At 41.0% G+C, this 18210-nt stretch overlaps 1 protein-coding gene across 1 annotated transcript in view; it reads right to left on the bottom strand.

Annotated features, from left to right (window-relative positions):
- Window positions 1–17903, bottom strand: part of PPARG (peroxisome proliferator activated receptor gamma) — a 48032-nt gene extending 30129 nt beyond the window's left edge. The window contains exons 1-3 of the mRNA XM_049766323.1: window positions 17681–17903; window positions 15204–15373; window positions 6690–6828 (exon numbers count right to left, since the gene is read on the bottom strand). Of these exons, the coding sequence (XP_049622280.1) occupies window positions 6690–6828; window positions 15204–15373; window positions 17681–17900 (529 nt within the window). The 5' untranslated portion in view covers window positions 17901–17903. The remainder of the gene's footprint in view (window positions 1–6689; window positions 6829–15203; window positions 15374–17680) is intronic.
- Between the last annotated feature and the right edge of the window lie 307 nt (window positions 17904–18210).

Genomic DNA, 18210 nt, shown 5'->3' on the forward strand with positions numbered 1-18210 from the left:
GACAAAGCCACTCAGCATGGAATATTTCCATAGAACATTCAGAGATACAGAGAAAGAGAGACAAAACCTGGGGTGGGGGTGTGCTACTGCTGCTTTGATTTTGCTTTTGCTTTGGGCCATCCCCAGATTACTCAGGGCTTACTCCTGGCTCTGTGCTCAGGTGTCACTCCTGGCAGTTGCTTGGGGGTGTTGAGAGTTGAACCTGGGTCAGCCACTTGCCTGGCAAGTGGTCTGAAACTCACTGTACTATTGTCCCAGCTCTCCCAGTGCTGCTTAATGACCACTTCTGCCAACCTGATTGTAGGCTCTTGAAAGACAAATGCTATTGTGATTACAAAAATGACTTGCAGCAGATTTTTTCAAAACAAGTCAATAGAAAACTGTCTTTTTCAACACGGAAGGGGTGTATTTGAATATCCTATCAGGCTGATGACAATTACATTCTCATGCTCACTTTTCTATTTTAATATGTTTATTTTGCCAACACCTTTTGGCATCAGCAAGGCACAAAACTTTCTTGCTTTTTCTACATCTTATACCAATAAGTGATGTCTGCCCTTCTTTCCTTTCTTTCTGTGGCTCCCAAACAGAGCTCAGGGAACTGGCTCACCGCAGGAACTTCTCTGTCCTTTTTCAAGCATTGTTTGGTCAGTTCTTTGGCCAGTGATGAGGTGCTAATTGGACCCCCAGATCCTTGGAGGGTACCAGGGTCATACTCAGTGACACTGAGGTGGAAGAAAGGCAAGTATTTTGGGGATCAAACTTAGGACTCCAAGCATGTAAGATATACACACCCCAGTTGTCTGAACTATCTCCCTAGCTCACTACTCTCTTTCCTGAGGAAAAAGAAAACTTGTGCTTCTAGAAATTCTGCAGAACTTGGACGTTTTATAATTGCTTTCCTAATGCCTTAGTAGTAATATTAACCTTTTTTTTTTTTAAGCTGGGGGGGGGCTGTCTTGCAATGTTAGAAAATATGTAAATATTTGTTGGGGTATCTTGCTGAAGTGGAGAAGATCAAAAGCACAGATTCAAGCTCTCTCCCTTGATGGGGTGTTAACTGAGCCCCTGTTTGGTGCCAGAAGCAAGACATTCTGGGTGGGCTATAGGTAGAAAGTGTGTGTGTCATTGAACAGTGATGCCCAATGAGTATTAAGTGCATTCACTTAGGCCCAATTCTCTCCTATCCCCTTCCAGGAACGATTCCTGATCAGAGGCAGGAATAGCTCTTCAGCATGTTAGGTATAGTTCCCTTCACCCTCCCACTAAAACAAAACTATTGAAACTAGTTTTGAATTTGGGGATCTTCTGCCTGCTGTTTACCAGGTCCTCAAAAAGATCTTTATTTAATTTTTCTTGGGGGGGGGGCACACCCGGTGACACTCAGGGGTTACTCCTGGCAATGAGCTCAGAAATCGCTCCTGGCTTGGGGGACCATATGGGATGCTGGGGGATCAGAACCATGGTTCATCCTAGGTTAATGTATGCAAGGCAAATGTCCTACCACTGCGCCACTGCTCTGGTCCCTTGGCTACATTTTCTAACAGCTAATATTGGGGGTGATCTCCCTTTATACCACGAGGAAGGCACATAGGAAAAAAAGGGAGCAAGTTGAAGATTAACCTTGCTGTCCAGATATATTCCTATATTTTGTAATTTTTTTTTTTGCAGTATGCACCTAAACCTCTGAGTCCAAGAAAGGGAAACCCATGCTGTTGTCCCCAAATTTAAAGACTGATTTTTTTCCCTGAATTTTTCTGATGTCATTGAGAAACTCACTTTAAAGCTGTCAGCTTGTTTTATTCTAATAAAAGGAAAAATGGTCTCTTGTAGAAGAAAATATTCTCATGAGAAAAGCTGTGTTTCACTGATTTTTTTATATTTATGTAAAATTTTTTTTTAAAATATATAAATTTTGTGGAACTGGGGACTGAATACAGAGACTTATATATATGCAAATAGGTGTTCTTGAAAAAACATAATTTTACTTCTAATCTCAATGGCACAGGAAATAAGCCCAGGGCTGAAGAGATAGTACAATGGGTAGGGAGTTTGCTTTTCACACAGTCATCCTGGGTTTGATCTCTAGTATCCCTTATATGGTCCCCTAAGCCTGCCAGGAGTGATTTCTGAGCTCAGAGCCAGAAGTAAGCCCTGAGCCCTGCCAGGTGTGACTCAAAAACAAAACAAACAAGAAAAAAACAAAGCAAAACAAAAAGGGAAATGAATCCAATGAAATTTTAGTAGCCTAATTCAATTTTCATCTAAATTATAAACTTCTTTTATTTATTTATTTATTTATTTATTTATTTATTTATTTATTTATTTATTTATTTATTTTGGTTTTTGGGCCACACCCGGTGATGCTCAGGGGTTACTCCTGGCTGTCTGCTCAGAAATAGCTCCTGGCAGGCACGGGGGACCATATGGGACACTGGGATTCGAACCAACCACCTTAGGTCCTGGATTGGCTCTTGCAAGGCAAACACTGCTGTGCTATCTCTCCGGGCCCTATTTATTATTTATTTTGGGGGCCTCTCTGACAGTGCTCAGGGGATCATGAAGTGCTGTGCTGAACTCTGGGGCCCTACACCAAGTTCCAGCACTGAGCCATCTTCCTGGCCTGACTTCCGATTTTTTTTTAAATTGCACAACTTAGAAGTACAATTTTATTTTTTTTAGTTTATATGTGAAAAGCACCTCGAAATAAAAACTATTCACTAGCTAGAAATTTATTTGTGGGCCCGGAGAGATAGCACAGCGGTGTTTGCCTTGCAAGCAGCCAATCCAGGACCTAAGGTGGTTGGTTCAAATCCCGGTGTCCCATATGGTCCCCCGTGCCTGCCAGGAGCTATTTCTGAGCAGACAGCCAGGAGTAACCCCTGAGCACCGCCGGGTGTGGCCCAAAAACAAAAACAAATTTATTTGTTTGTTTATTTGGTTTTGGGGCCACATCCAGTTGTGCTTAGGGGGGGTTACTCCTGGCTCTGTACTTGGGGATCACTTGGGGATCAAGGGGAACACTTCTAGTGCTCAGGAGATCTATCGGATGCTGGGGATCTAGCCTGGGTCCATTGCACGCAATGTAAATATCTTACTTTCTTTATACTACCATTCCAGTTCCTCACTCATTAGAATTTTAAATGACTGCCTGTGAAAAACAAAAGAGGGCACATTGAAGAAAAAGAACTAGGGGCCAAAGAGATAGTACAGTGGTAGGGCGTTTGCCTTGCATGCGGCCGACCCTGGACAGATGATGGTTTGATCCCCAGCATTCCATATGGTCCCCTGGGCCTGCCAGGAGTGATTTCTGAGAGCAGAGCCACCAGCCCCTGAGCACTGCTGGGTGTGGCTCCCACTCTCCCCCCCCCCCCCCAAAAAAAAAGAACTAATGTCAGGGATAGTGACAGTAACACTTTAACACAGAAATTACATTCCAAAATTATTAAAGTGTGTATGAGAGCCCACTGGACTGAAAAAACAATGCCAATTTGTGAGAGCATTTGCAGTAAGATTCTACAGGGGGCCAGGGATGTGGCTCAGTTTAAAGTCCTACAGTGGCTGCATGTATGAGAGCTAGATTCCATGCCCAATACTGCTGTCCCCAGTTCTATTATTCAAAACCCCAAACCAGAATAGTGGTGGATGATGCCCTCCTGCAGTGGGTGGCTATGAAGCTGAATCTTTATTTTGCTCCCCTTTTTTCTGACACTCTGAGGGTTGTATGTAGACAGGATTAAACATACAGTGTATGGAAAAACCCAGGAAGATTTTGAGACCTTGTTGGGGTGATCCAGGGGTCAGGAAGAAAGGACTGTTTAATGCCCCAAAGAACTTGGATCTATTTTTATATTGATCACTTAGAAAAACCAAATAGAAACATTGCTTCCCAAATACATCAAGTCTAGCCCTGAGTGCTTTTGTCAGCCAGTAGGTGAAAGTAGTTGTTGGAGTAATGATAGTTTTCAAGGAAAGAATGCCGAAGACGTGTCCTCCCATGCTCAAAATCTAGTTCGATCTAAAGAGCCTTCCCCAGACAACACATAGCTCATCAAACATGCCAACCAAACTTCCTTTAATTTGGATCTGCCCTCTGGGGCCATATCATTACACAACCATCAATGTGCTACTTTCAATTGCTGAGCATCAGGACATAGAGAACAGCGGGTACTGGCCAATGAATAATACCATTCATTTATGGCACGAATACATGCAAGCGAAACTCAGACATTTGGACAACCGACAGATGCCAAGATAAAAGGGGAGACTGTGATAAGGTTTGGAAGATACAGAAGAGTTGGTTGAACAGCAAAATATTCATGAGACCATTCAAAAAAATTTCTTTCTTGGAATCACAGAATTTATTAAGTGGAAAGGACATGGCAACCATTGATGCCAACAATCCCAGGATCCTTTGGGTTCTTTGACGGTGGTTATAGAGGAGGTTCGTTCAGATTTGGGAGGAGGTGGAAAAAATGAGAAGCAAAGAAAAGGCTGGCCTAACTATAGACCAAGAGCAAAAGGAAAAATGATAGGAATGGGGTAAACTGCCTTGGGATATTCTGAGAGCAGCACAAAGTCCCCAGAAATTTCTCTTGATAAGTTGATTGCATTTGCATTGCAGTCCATGCCCAAACACATTAATTAAAAAAAAACAATGAATATAAATTGACACTCTTGACCTTGCAGTGGTCAAAAAAATGCACAAAAAGACTGACCACATCTCTAGGAAACTCTGTATTTGGGAAAGCTTTTCTTAGTAGGAAAACAGGCAGAAAGAAGGCAACCATAGTTGAGTTTCCTTCTTGAGAATGGAGAAAATGGGTGTTTTCTTTTTAATTCGGCCAGCGTATTCCCATTAAATCTCTGAGAAGAGATATTATTATTATTATTATTATTATTATTTTTGGTTTTTGGGCCATACCCGGCGGTGCTCAGGGGTTATTCCTGGCTGTCTGCTCAGAAACAGCTCCTGGCAGGCACGGGGGACCATATGGGACACCGGGATTCGAACCAACCACCTTTGGTCCTGGATCGGCTGCTTGCAAGGCAAACGCCACTGTGCTATCTCTCCGGGCCCCGAGAAGAGATATTTTTAAGTCATGCTAGTAATCCTGTAAATGTCAAGTATGGAAGTCTTTGGTGCCTGATATTTAAGTCCTTCTGTTTTCAGAAGAGCTAACAGAACATTCTTGATCAATATTGCTTCTCCCTTGGATTTGAGAAAGTGAATTATTTCGAGTCAAAAGATGGCCTGATTATCAACTTTAGGAGTTTTCTTTGACTTTGCTAGGGAGAGAAAACTATACCATTAATACAATACGTGGTTGGGCTTTGAATTACTGCTTGCCTACAAACTGGATGCACTAGGAACTATATTTTACATGGTTGTGTATAGGCAGAATTGGCATGCTTATCCAGGAAGTCCTTGGGATAATGACCTTAAAGTCAAAGATTTCTTCATAAAGATAGGATAAGTTTATTGCAATGTGATTGCATCACCTAAAGTATGACCCTTGACTTGAAAATGTGCCCTTAAGATTTATGAGGTCTGGAATAAAAAGAAAATGGATGGACTGGAACCAGCAAATTATTTTTGCAATCGGTGGCTGCATATATGGTGCCACATGGATGATGTAATCAATTGTTGAAGAGACTTAAAATCACATTTCCATCCAGTTTGCTATGGCTTACAGATGTAAAATAAAAATAAAAATACACTCTTATCTTTAGAGGAAATAATCCCATAGTCATACAAATACAATTTTGGGGACCAATTTTAAAGGGTCAGATATAAACCAATTCATGATTTCTGTGGTGGAATCCAAGCATTGGGTATGGTAGAACACTTTAATATTCATAAATACTTTGGAGTTTATAGATCTAAACCTATCAGTTTAAACTCTGATCAAATAGATCAGGACTGAGAGAGGGGAAAGGAAAAAAAAACAGAGTATACCTCAAAATATGACTTTGAATTAAATTTGATATCTCCGTGTTTATTTTTTTTTTTGTTTGTGTTTGGACCACACCTGGCTGTGCTTAGGGATTATTCCTGGCTCTGCACTAAGAAATTGTTTCTGGCAAGCTCGGGGGACTATAGGGGATACTGGGGATCAAATCCGGGTCCGAATGGTCAGCAGCTTGCAAGGCAAGCACCCTACTTCTGTGCTATCACTCTGGTCCTTATCTCTGTATTTTTTGACAGGATTAAAACTGGATAATCTAAAGGTCTAAAACTAGTTTTTAAAATATTTTGATTTATTTTTGTTTTCAGGTCATGCATGGCTGTGCTCAGGGCTTACTCCTGGCTCTGCATGCAGGAATTACGTGGTGGGATATGGGACCCATATATGTTGAGAAAGAACCCATCTTGACTTTGTGCAAGACAATATAGTTACTTTTAAAAACACTACTACTAAAGCCACATTAAAATATTATCTGTAATAAATAGCTCTTTCAAAATACTATCATTTCCTGCACCTTGCAGGTTTTTCATCTTTGCTCTCTCCCCTCATGGCACAGGCCCAAACAGAATTCTACACAAAAAGTGTAGAAATCCTGTCCTCACTGAACAATGAATATCTCAGTTGTAGGTTTTACCCTCAAACCTGGCATTTGTCCTGCCTAGCAGCTCCCATATTTTGTCCCAAGAGAGAGCCCTCAATATGGCGCTTGGGTTCACTCACCGTTATGTGACATCCCCACGGCTAGGCATTTCTGAAAGCGGCAGTACTGACATTTATTTCGACTCTTTTTGTGGATCCGACAGTTGAGGTCACACCTATCGTAAATTAGCTTCAATCTGATTGTCCTCCGGAAGAAACCCTGCAGGGTGTGGGGGACATGGGAAAGGAAAGAATCAAATTTGGTATCTGGGTCACATGGGGAATAGCATGGCAGCTATTGTGTTGGCCTGGGAGTCCCCAATGGTGGTTTCTTTCATTTTTTTCAATCAATGTTATTGAATTTTTCTTTCTTTTTTTATATATAAAATATGTCTTGAAGCATCATGCTTACAAGCATGATTGTAGTTGGGGTTCAGTCATAAACAGAACACCCCCCCTTCACCAGTGCAACATTCCCACCACCAATGCCTTCCCTCCCTCCTTCCCAACCCTTGCCTGTATTTGAGACAGGCATTCTACTTCTCTCACTCATTAAGATGGTCATGATAGTTGTTAGTTTTGTCTTTTCTTCTTCTCTCATACACACTTCACTAAGTAAATTTCTTTAAATAAAAACTATTTTGAGAACCGGAGCCATAGTAGAGTGGGTAAGACTCTTGCCTTACATGTGCCCGACCTGGATTTGATCCCCAGCAGTCCATATGGTCTCCCAGATTCCTGAGTGCAGAGCAGGAAGTAAGCCTTGAGCACTGCTAGGTATGGTTCAAAAACCAAAACAACAAAATAAAAACAGAGAATCAAACTACTTTGCTTCACGCACTCACACACACACACACACACACACACACATCCACACACATCACACAATGCTACTGGTTTATCATGGCTTGTAACATCAACACCCTGTCCATTTGGAGAAGATGGATTCACCTCTGTACATGGCCCTCATGACCACACCCACTGGCAAGGTTCTAGATTGACTTAGATCTGTCTAGTTGTGTGTGTTTGTGTGCTTGCGTGTGTGAAACAAAGTAGTTTGATCTTTATAAACCATTTTGTGTGTTTTCTTTAAAACTTTATTTATTGATTGATTGATTGCTTGTTTGGTTTTTGGGCCACACCCAGCGGTGCTGAGGGGCTCCTCCTGGCTCTGCACTCAGAAATTGCCTCTGGCAGGCTGGGGGACCATAGGGGATGCCGGGGAATAGAATCCGGTCTTTCCCGGGTTGGCCACATGCAAGGCAAATGTCCTACCGCTGTGTTATCTCTCCTGCCCCATTTTCGTGTTGTTGCTGTCAGGGCCACACTTGGTGGTTCTTGGGGCAACCAGAGTCACATCCTATGATGTCATCATAACTGGGAAACCAATTCAAGGCCTCACACATACAGGCATGTGCTTGAGTTGCCACTTGCACTATCTATCCTTTGCTCCAGGAAGGGCAATTTCTTGACATGGCCCTGTCTCTGCTAACCTAGCTCCGTCTCACAACCTCCCTGGAACTCAGTGTCTTTGCTCTAAAGTACACCCCAGAGAGCCTCTCCAGTGTCCTCTTTCAGGACAAAGACCCCATCCAGTTGATGTCATTCCATTTTTCTTGGCTCTGCATCTGGATTTCAGCCTGCTCGATGTGTGCTGGATTTAATGCAACGTGAAGCCAACACCGTGGAATCAGTTTAGTCTCTCAGCAAATCATTCCAAAAGCAGGCCCCAGCCTTTATAACTGTGCTGAGCAGTTTGGCGAAGCTATAATCGTGTCATGCTAAAGCATGATCAAGGCCAATAAAAACCCATATGTGGATAATTGGATGGAATTCTCTTATGTTGCATAATTCCTACAAAATTCGTTTCATTTCTTTCTGCAGTAGAAAGTGCTCCAAAATGTAGCCTATAGAAATAAGAGATCAAGGACAGGGCAGGAGAAAGAATAAAAAAAAAATATCCCCCTGCCCCATCCCAAAGTTTACTGCTTTGTCAAAATAATAAATATGTACATTAGAGGCATACTGAATTTTTTTTTTTGTAAGGTTTTTGAAAGACTTGAGAAAAAATTTGTATCAGAAGTGCTTTCTGACTCCATTGGGGGTGAGGGATTTCAGAATAATCCTACTTATTTTTATTATGTTTATCTTTTTTATTTGTTTGTTTTTTGGGCCACACCCGGTATGCTCAGGGGTTACTCCTGGCTATGCGCTCAGAAATCGCTCCTGGTTTGGGAGACCATATGGGATGCGGGGGATCAAACTGTGGTCCATCCTAGTACTTGCAAGACAAATGCCCTAGAGCTTGCGCCACCGCTCCGGCCCCTATTATGTTTATCTTTCCAAACTCTTAATTCTTTCATATTTATCTAGTTTCACTTATAGTAAATATAAGCCCTGTATCCTGTCACAAACATGCATTTGGCCTGTCTAGATTTCTGTCCCTGTGTCTAGACAAATTCCTGCTATGGCTAACTTGCCCTGCAAACTTTCAGCTACCACCATCCTGCAAGACGAATGCTGAATTCATGCTTTTGTTCCATGGCCTGCCTGCACATAAATTTTCTCTTTCTCACTTAACTCCATCCTCCCAGTTTTCCAATTTTTGCTTTCTTTCACAGAGGAAGTTCTTTCTCTGAAACACACCTGCCTATTCCCTGCTCATACCATGACCTACCAATGACACTCATCCATTGCCTACCAATGACACTTGCCCATTGTAATCTTTTTTTTTTTTTGTGTGTGTGTGTGTGTTTGGTTTTTCCGGTTCACAGCCATTTGATGCTCAGGGGTTACTCCTGGCTAAGCGCTCAGAAATTGCCTCTGGCTTGCGGGGACCATATGGGACACCGGGGGAATTGAACCGCGGTCCTTCCTTGGCTAGCGCTTGCAAGGCAGACACCTTACCTCTAGCGCCACCTCGCCGGCCCCCATTGTAATCTTTTGCTTCTCCTGATACCCCTGAAACTCTTGACACTATGCTGTTGTTGATTTTAACCAAATAGCGTTCTTTTTGTGATATTTGGGCCACATCAAGCAGTGCTCAGAGTTTACTCCTGGCTCTTTGCTCAGGGATCACTGCTGGCAGTGCTTGTTGGACTAAATAGGGTGCTGGGACCAAACCAGGGTCAACTGCATGCAAAGCAAGTGTCTTAAATCCTGTCTCTCTAAACCCCATAATAACTTTTAAGTAGTTTCTTAATTACTTTTTTTTATCATCTCACATATTTTATCTGCATATTTAGGAGTTAATTTGCTGGCTCTTCCCCAACACCCATTATAATTGTGAACTCTGTGGTGATAAGGATGGTCTCTTATACCTAGGATGTAATTCAACCATCAACAGTAATACTTCATGAAAATATGTTGAATTAAACGCCTTTCTTGGTTCTCATCTTTTCCATCTACCAAATGAAAAAGCACTTGCATTTCTGATATTTTGTGATTTTTGCCTATGACTGATCTACAAGTCTTTTTTAGCGGATAATGATCCCCCTTTCATTTCCTTTTGGAATGTTAAAGGACCATAATTTTTTTTTTAGCTATTTTAAAATTTGGGAGGGGGCATTATACACAACAGTGTTCAGGGCTTACTCCTGTCTCTGCCCTCAGGAATCACATCTGGTGGAGCTTGAGGGGATAAGAAATGAATACCAGGTCAGTCATGTGCAAGATAAATGTCCCACTTGCTGTACTGTTTTTCCTGCCCTAGGACCATCCTTTTTTTTGTTTTGTTTTGTTTTGTTTTGTTTTTGGGCCACACCTGGCGGTACTCAGGGGTTTCTCCTGGCTGTCTTCTCAGAAATAGCTCCTGGCAGGCACGGGGGACCATATGGGACACCGGGATTCGAACCAACCACCTTTGGTCCTGGATTGGCTGCTTGCAAGGCAAACGCCGCTGTGCTATCTCTCCGGGCCCAGGACCATCCTTCTTTATATGACTTAATTATTGTACTTGTGCATAAGATCTTTTCAAATTTACAGTGATTTCCCCCCTAGGTTGTGCTTTATGAATATATTTCTTCACTTGTACTGTGGGGGTTGGGTTTCCCATTCAGGGATGTGGAATAATACTGGGGATCAAACTCAAGTCTTCACATATACAAGGCAATCACAGTGGGATCAGTGATTCTTTTTATTAGGGCCCGAAGGATGTGGTGTTTCTCTGATCCTGCAATGCCAGTAGCCATTTAAGGCCATCCTGGCAATCTTGGCAACCTCAGGGCCAAAGAGGATGCTCTGGAAGCCTATTTGTACTGTGGATTTAACCACTATCTCCTGGCCCTTAACTTTCTTCATTCCATGCAAGAGTCCATATGTCCAAAATATGTTTTTTTTTTCCAGTGGAGATAGGGATATTTCTTTTTTTAATTAAATAATTTCTATTTTGACCAAAGTAAATAACAAATCCTTCACAATAATATTTTAGGCACATAGTGACATTGAATCAGGGGCATTCCCACCACCAAAATATGTAATTTTAACAACTCACTCTTCTGATGATCCTGCAGTCTGTGAATTGGTTTTATGTGGCTGAATTTCAGAACATTGTTTGGGGTCTATTTTTGACTATAACATATGAGATTTTTTAAAAATTTGCCTTAAAAATGCCTCTAACCTTTCTGCAACTCTTTTACTTTGAGTAAAACTTTAGGAGCCATGAGACCTAAGAATGGTCTTGGTAATTTGATGAAACTAAAAGCCCAAGGATGTAACCAGACCCCGAGATGATATTGTATTGTACTGTATGGTAACTTTACTGATATCTTTAGGCCCTAAAATAATCTTTCATTAAAGACACAAAAACATGATGAAACCACAAGGAAAAAAAAACAATCATCCAATTTGCAAGATGAATTAATGATAATTTTGCAAGCTCTGAGGTGTCTGTATGCTTTGGTGGCCAAAAGTTTGTTATTTTTCCCTAAGTCTACACATGAATGCATTCAAGAATCTGTCCCTATTTTTCTGTCATGCAAATTCAAGCTTTTTATCCCAATTGGAATTTTGGCAGGGATCACTAATATAAATCTGTTTCATTTGCGTGGTAAAATTGTTTAAGAAGACCGATGAGAGCAAGCTTGAGCAACAGAACCATTTTTTTTTCAATCCATAAATTAATCTGCAGGTTTGTGGCCAACAAGATTCAATTTGAGGCATCTTGAGTAAAACTTGAGAACAACTCAAGTGACTTTAGAGTGCAACCACAAACACTAATTATCAAATCACCTTTCAGAACACGCAAACAGGGAAGTCACACATAATGCTAATTTCATTTTTTCTGGATTCCCTGAATTCTTTTTAGCTAATAAACTAAGAGTGGCTTTGATGACCCTGGGGGGTGTAAATTTAAAGGCACCAGAATGTGGTAGCAATTTTGTTGGGTTTCAAAGTGGCAAAGAACAAACCCTCCTTTAGCCCTGGTGCCTTCTCTTCTGTACATTCCCTTCCCTCTTTTAGAAAGAGTTTTGGTTTCTGTAGGCTATCTCTACTGACACACATCCGAAATTGAGTCTGAGAAATTATTATGTGCGACAAAATACAGGCAAACATGTCTTCAGTGATCAAAGCTATGTTATCATTCCATGTCGTGGTGCTTCAGAAACACTCAACTTACACTCCTTGGAGAATGAAAATGAAAATACTACATAACAACTTAGTATTATTATGAAAATACTTTCAACCCCATGGGGGCCTTGGTGGGTCAGTGGGATCCCTGGAGGTGCCTGGACCACACTTTGAGAGCTGATGACTCATACTTAGAGAAGCCAAATTATATTATCCCACTAACATTTTTTCTTATTCTTATCTTTAAAAATGAGCCTATTTACCCTTCCAGGGTTAGCACAACTTTCTTTTTTTTTTATTAAACTATTTTTTTAGTATAGTAAATCTGTGATCTCTACTTTGGGTAACTTTCTGGTCACTGCAGGGTACTAAAGAATATCCTTAGTTTCCTTCTATTTTTCTGGGTTGCTTGATTCATTTCTCAACAGTTGGTTAAGAACAGCTCTGTTCTCTTTGGCTTTACTCAGCATTTATTCTCTAACTCTACCTTCTACCATTCTACCCTTCTAACTTCCATTCCTAATGAAAGACATTGCATCTTCATCTTTTCTGACTTTTTTTTAAAAGTAGAAACAGGTTTTACTTAAAGGCTTTGAGGAAGAGGGGAGAGAGAGAGAGAGAGAGAGAGAGAGAGAGAGAGAGAGAGAGAGAGAGAGAGAGAGAGAGAGAAGAAAGGGAGAGATAATGTATGATAGAATAATAGAACTTTTTTTCAAAAGTGGAAAAAGCTCCAGAACACAACCCAGCATAAAAGGAGATAAGTCCACAGCTCAAGAGGGGAGATGTAGGTGACATGAACATGCATGTTTATGGGCCTAGGGAGCACATGTGACTTATCTATACATTTTTTGCTTCTTTTTTTCTCTTTGCCCTCTTTGGTCATGCCATCTATTGTTATCTTTAGAACTCAGCTTTCACCACTAGAGACAACTTCCAACAACATTTCTGTCCTTCAATGTTTAGCTTTGCTCAGAAAGATTATCTGCTACCAAATTTGATACAGAGAACCAAAGTAAAAAAATTTGCTTTAAGATTCTCATTTCCTAAGTGTTTGACCAACTCACTGAAAAGAGAAACTTCCTTGGGAACCATTCAGGCTGTTTTTATTTATTAGGGAAAATTTCCACAGCGACCCAAACAGAATGGCCTCTTTAGGTATTTCTCAGGATTCAGCAGCAACTGACTAACATGGCATGAATCTAACAGCATAAAATGATAGGGCATTACTTGCCACTGAGAACTGAAATAACTGATTATTCAATTTGACTTTCAACAAGATCACAGGTATAGCGAGTTTTGAGTGAGTTTTAGAATTGTAAATGAAACCTCCCATATAAGTAGTGTCTCAAAGAGTGTTTTTATTTGTTTCTGGGACACACTTGGTGGTGCTTGAGAGCTGTTCCTGGTTCTGTGTTTAGAAGGGAGTCCCAGAAGAGGTTAGGGGACCATATGTGGTACTAGAGTTTGAACAGGGATCAACTACATGCAGGGCAAGCTCTTCCCCCATTGTAATATTTTTCTGATACACCCTAGAGTCATTTTCACATCTTAAACCCGAAGAATGAACAAGGTCTTGGCAAACTAATCTAATGAGGCTGTTTTTCAAGTAGGTATCTCAGAGCTCAGTTGTATATGTGATTGTTTAGTGACTTTCACCAAATGAAATTGGGGATTTAAAAAAAAATTGATTGATTGATTGGTTTGTTTTTGGGCCACATCCAGCGGCACTCCTGGCTCTGCACTCAGAAATCATCCCTCGCAGGCTGGGAGACCATATGGAATAATGGGTACCGAACTGGGTCCCTCCCAGGTTGGCCACATGCAAGGCAAATGCCCTACCCCTGTGTTTTCTCTCTGGCTCCATAATTGGGGATTTCTTACATTATACTTTTTATATCATCTTTCCACATTGTTTTAGGCTGCCTTCCAAGTAAGAAACTGATTAGACTTCTCACTGAATTCAATTCCATCACTGACACAATGTGATTAAAAATGGCATATGTATCTCCAACCAAAATTAGTGCATAGCAGAAATCCAATTAATATTAATTTCCTTTATTTGTCCATAATTAGGAAATTAGATATGTGTTCTCTTGCCTATTTAACTGCTGTTATGTGTCTTTATTCTGAGAGAAAAAAAAGCCCAACTGAGGATTGACTCTGATCTTAAAAAGGGAGTATTTAATTTTATAAGGTAAATATTTATGAACAAACTACTCTGAACCCTGGAGGAGAGAGCAAACACTAGTCTATCTTTATTTTATTGACTCAGTTTATTAAAATTATCTTCAGAGACCACATATTAAAATGAGCTGATTAACACCATATTTGTGATTGAACAGAATACTACCAAATGTCTGACCTTCCCATAATCCGCCTTTTAATCAAGGAGCAGATCTTTTCTTTCATATGAAAAGATGAAGAGATTATCTTTATGGTGCCTGTTCAGATATCATGGCTCAAATTGCTAGTGGAACCAGAAAACACAGTTAGGAAAGATAAGCAATAGACTTAGATCTGGCACTTATTTTTAGATGATTTTGAGCAAATCATGTTAACAGCTAATTTCTACATCTGTAAATTGAATATAAACAAGTTTGACCCTATGAGGTTTTTACACCTTCCCATGACATTCGCCCACTTGCCTACTTACCATTTATCTTTTAAACCTTACATATACGAAATCTTGCATGGATAAGTGAAGGTAAAATATCAATAACAACAACAGTTCAGGCCCTCCAAGCCTTGTCATGCTACCTCGAACAAGTCACTTTGTTTTTTTCCCAATTATCAAGAAGCAAGAACTGGATTAAATCTGACCCATAAAGTTCCGATTGGAAAGGATTCAAATGAGGCACACAAGCTTACTTCAATCTTTCAAAGACTTGTTCTCTGGAAGAAGGGGCTTAACCCAAAAAGTAAAAAGCAGAACTGGCCACTCTATTTCAATTCCTGGTCAACTGTTTACAACAGGAAATCAGAGAGTGGAGAGGTGAGCAAGTTCTTGGATATACTACTAGTCTTTACCTTACACCCTTCACAGGCGTGAACACCGTAGTGAAAGCCAGAAGCTTTGTCCCCACAGACGCGACACTCAATGGCCATGAGAGAGTTGGATGACTCCTCGTGAGACTTATTATACAGCTGTGTCTTCTCCGAATAGTACGGTGGGGACGCGGGCTCCACTTTGATGGCGCCTGTGAGCAAAGAATGTGAATATATTACTATCCCACCAAGAAGGAGGCCCATGAGGAATGGGTGGGCCCATGACGAGTGGAACGGCCCACACTCTCCTATTTGTTTGTTTGATTGTTTGTTTGGTTTCTGGGCCACACCCAGCTCTGTGCTCAGGGGTCACTCCCAATCATGGTTGGGGACTGAATCTGGGACCTCGTGTTATTGGAGCTTGTGCTCAGACCATGGTGTTACTTGTCTCCTGCCCTACTGGTAGTATTGAAGTGGGACAGGAAAAAGCAAACAAAGAGGAAAATGGAGGTGCCCATAGCTTGAAACTGGAGGAAGGGATTAAGCCTGGAGCTCTCTGACCCCTCAACACTTCCAAATACTAAAACTCAACACCTCCAAATACTAATGGCTCCAATGGCGATTATGTAGCACTGGGAACAGCTTAGGTTGTTATTTTGCTACTCAGCACTCTGTTGGCAGCTGACACTCTTCACAATACAAAACGATATGTTTTCACAGAAATGCTGCAGTTTAGAAGCATTTTAATGGCGTCAGTGAGAAGTGCAGAAGGAAGTCTGCCACACGCAAGGAAGGAGGAATCCAGCTTGAAGGCACATGGCAAATGAGACTTCAAGGTGTGTCTCAAAGGGCTGGATCACATCTCATGCTCATGCAAGAGCCCGAGTTCAATTCCTGGCACAGTTGAGGGCAGTTTTGGGTGGCTCAAGTGTTAAACCATCTGATCTAGTTGCTTAAATATCTATAGAAATGGATTCTGAATTCCCTAAGAAGCGTTCAGAAGTCTCTCTACTAGCCCCTGCCCTCAAAGACCAGACTAGGTCCTTCCCATCACTGCTCATAGAAGAGGGGTGAATGTAAAACGATCTTTGACAGAGGCCAGAGAACACCTATGGAAAGAACATTCTACCTTCCTGTTGGTTAGGATCAGGCCTATTAAGTTTCAACAGTAGGCTCAATGGCAAACCACATATATAAATATAACTAAATATTTTATTTATCTAAAAAATAATCAACCAGAAATACAAGAAGTTCTTACTTATTGTCAAACAGTGGTGGCCAATTGCATGGTGGCAGCTTTGAAAACCAGCACACTGACCACAAAGAGATAAAAATCAAGGAAGTAGCATCAGAGAACTGTATTATATCTTGAAAAGTGCAGCTTTAGTTTTTCTTGAGTCTAAAATTGCACTTGGATTGGGTAAGCCCATCAAGATTCATCCATAAAAGACTAAACAATGTCAAAACTTGCATTTGTGCTGAGTAACAGATTTTAGCATTACAGATTGCATTTCCGTGAAAACCATATTTTACTCTGCTGTTAGCACCTCAAAGTACAGAATGAAGCAAAAATGAATGATAATAGTAACTTAATGATAGTAAGTAAGGTAAGGCAAAAACTTAGCTTTCCAAAGTGACCAAAAAAATTTCAATTTGGATGATGAACTCCTTTTTTTTTTTAACAGCTAAAAACATTTATATGTGAAAAGTTAATGTAACTGCATCATTAGTATAACAAAAATATTCAAATTTCATCTTCTGTCTCCTTTTAGATAGGCAAATTGTATGTAAACATAAGCAAATGCAAACTTATTAATATTTTTTAATCCACCAAGTCACATCATCTATTATAAATATTACAATTACTAGTATAGTGTTAGTGACTTTTTAAAAAATGACAACGTTAAAATATTAATAGCGGGGGCCGGGAAGGTGGCACTAGAGGTAAGCGCCTTGCAAGCGCTAGCCAAGGAAAATTTGTGACCGAGGTTTGATCCCCCGGCGTCCCATATGGTCCCCCAAGCCAGGGGCGATTTCTGAGCGCTTAGCCAGGAGTAGCCCCTGAGCACCAAACGGGTGTGGCCCAAAAAACCAAAAAAAAAAAAAAACCCAAACAAACAAAACAAACAAACAAACAAAAAATTAATAGAGGCCTGAAAAATTGTATAGCAGGCAAGGCATTTGCCCTGCACACAGCTGTGCTGGCATCCATATGGTCCCCTCAGGCCTCTTGTAGTGATTTCTGAGCACAGAGCCAGGAGTACCCCCTCTTGCCTGAGGTACACATAGTAATGTAATCATCATGCTGGAAAATGCTTGTAAAGAATCAAGAAAAGAAAGGAAGGAGAAAGGTGGGACCCACAGGGTACGATCTGGGGTATTTATACACCATCTTTCTCTTTGGTATAACATACAACACTTAACATGCCAAGCACAAATCAATCAATGGTGATGTCTTCTCTACAGAATTTTCCTCTCAGAAGCATGTCTAGTCTAGAAAATCAATATAAACATCATACTTTGGTAGTCTTGGAGCTTCAGGTCATATTTGTAATCGGCCACCATGGGGTCTGCTCTTGCGAATGGAAGGTCTTCATAGTGGGGTGTTGAAATGCTGGAGAAATCCACCGTGGTGAAGGGCTTGATGTCAAAGGAGTGTGAATGATCATCCATCACAGAGAGATCCACAGAGCTGATCCCAAAATTGGTGGGCCAGAAGGGCATCTCCGTGTCAACCATGGTGAGTTCTGAAATGAAAGAGAAAGGTCGTGAAGTTAGTTCTGGGGAACAGAGTGGCCTTCCCAAAAATGGTGGAAAGGCCTCAGTGAGTGAATATCAGGCCTGGATAGTGAGAAAAGAGCACAGAGCTTCTTCATGTTGAAGATTGGCTACTGCTCTAGAGGACAGAGACTGGCCAGGCTCTGGGAGAGAGCACAGAAGGGTTTGCAGCTTCATGAGGTGTTTTGCTGCAAATGGCCCTGTCCTTATCTACTTCCATAGTTTGCCAAGAAGTTTGCTTGTGAGAAGTCAGGCCTATTCCTAGCTCTGA

Source organism: Suncus etruscus, chromosome 20 (genome assembly GCF_024139225.1).
Source record: "Suncus etruscus isolate mSunEtr1 chromosome 20, mSunEtr1.pri.cur, whole genome shotgun sequence".
Taxonomy (NCBI): Eukaryota; Metazoa; Chordata; class Mammalia; order Eulipotyphla; family Soricidae; genus Suncus; species Suncus etruscus.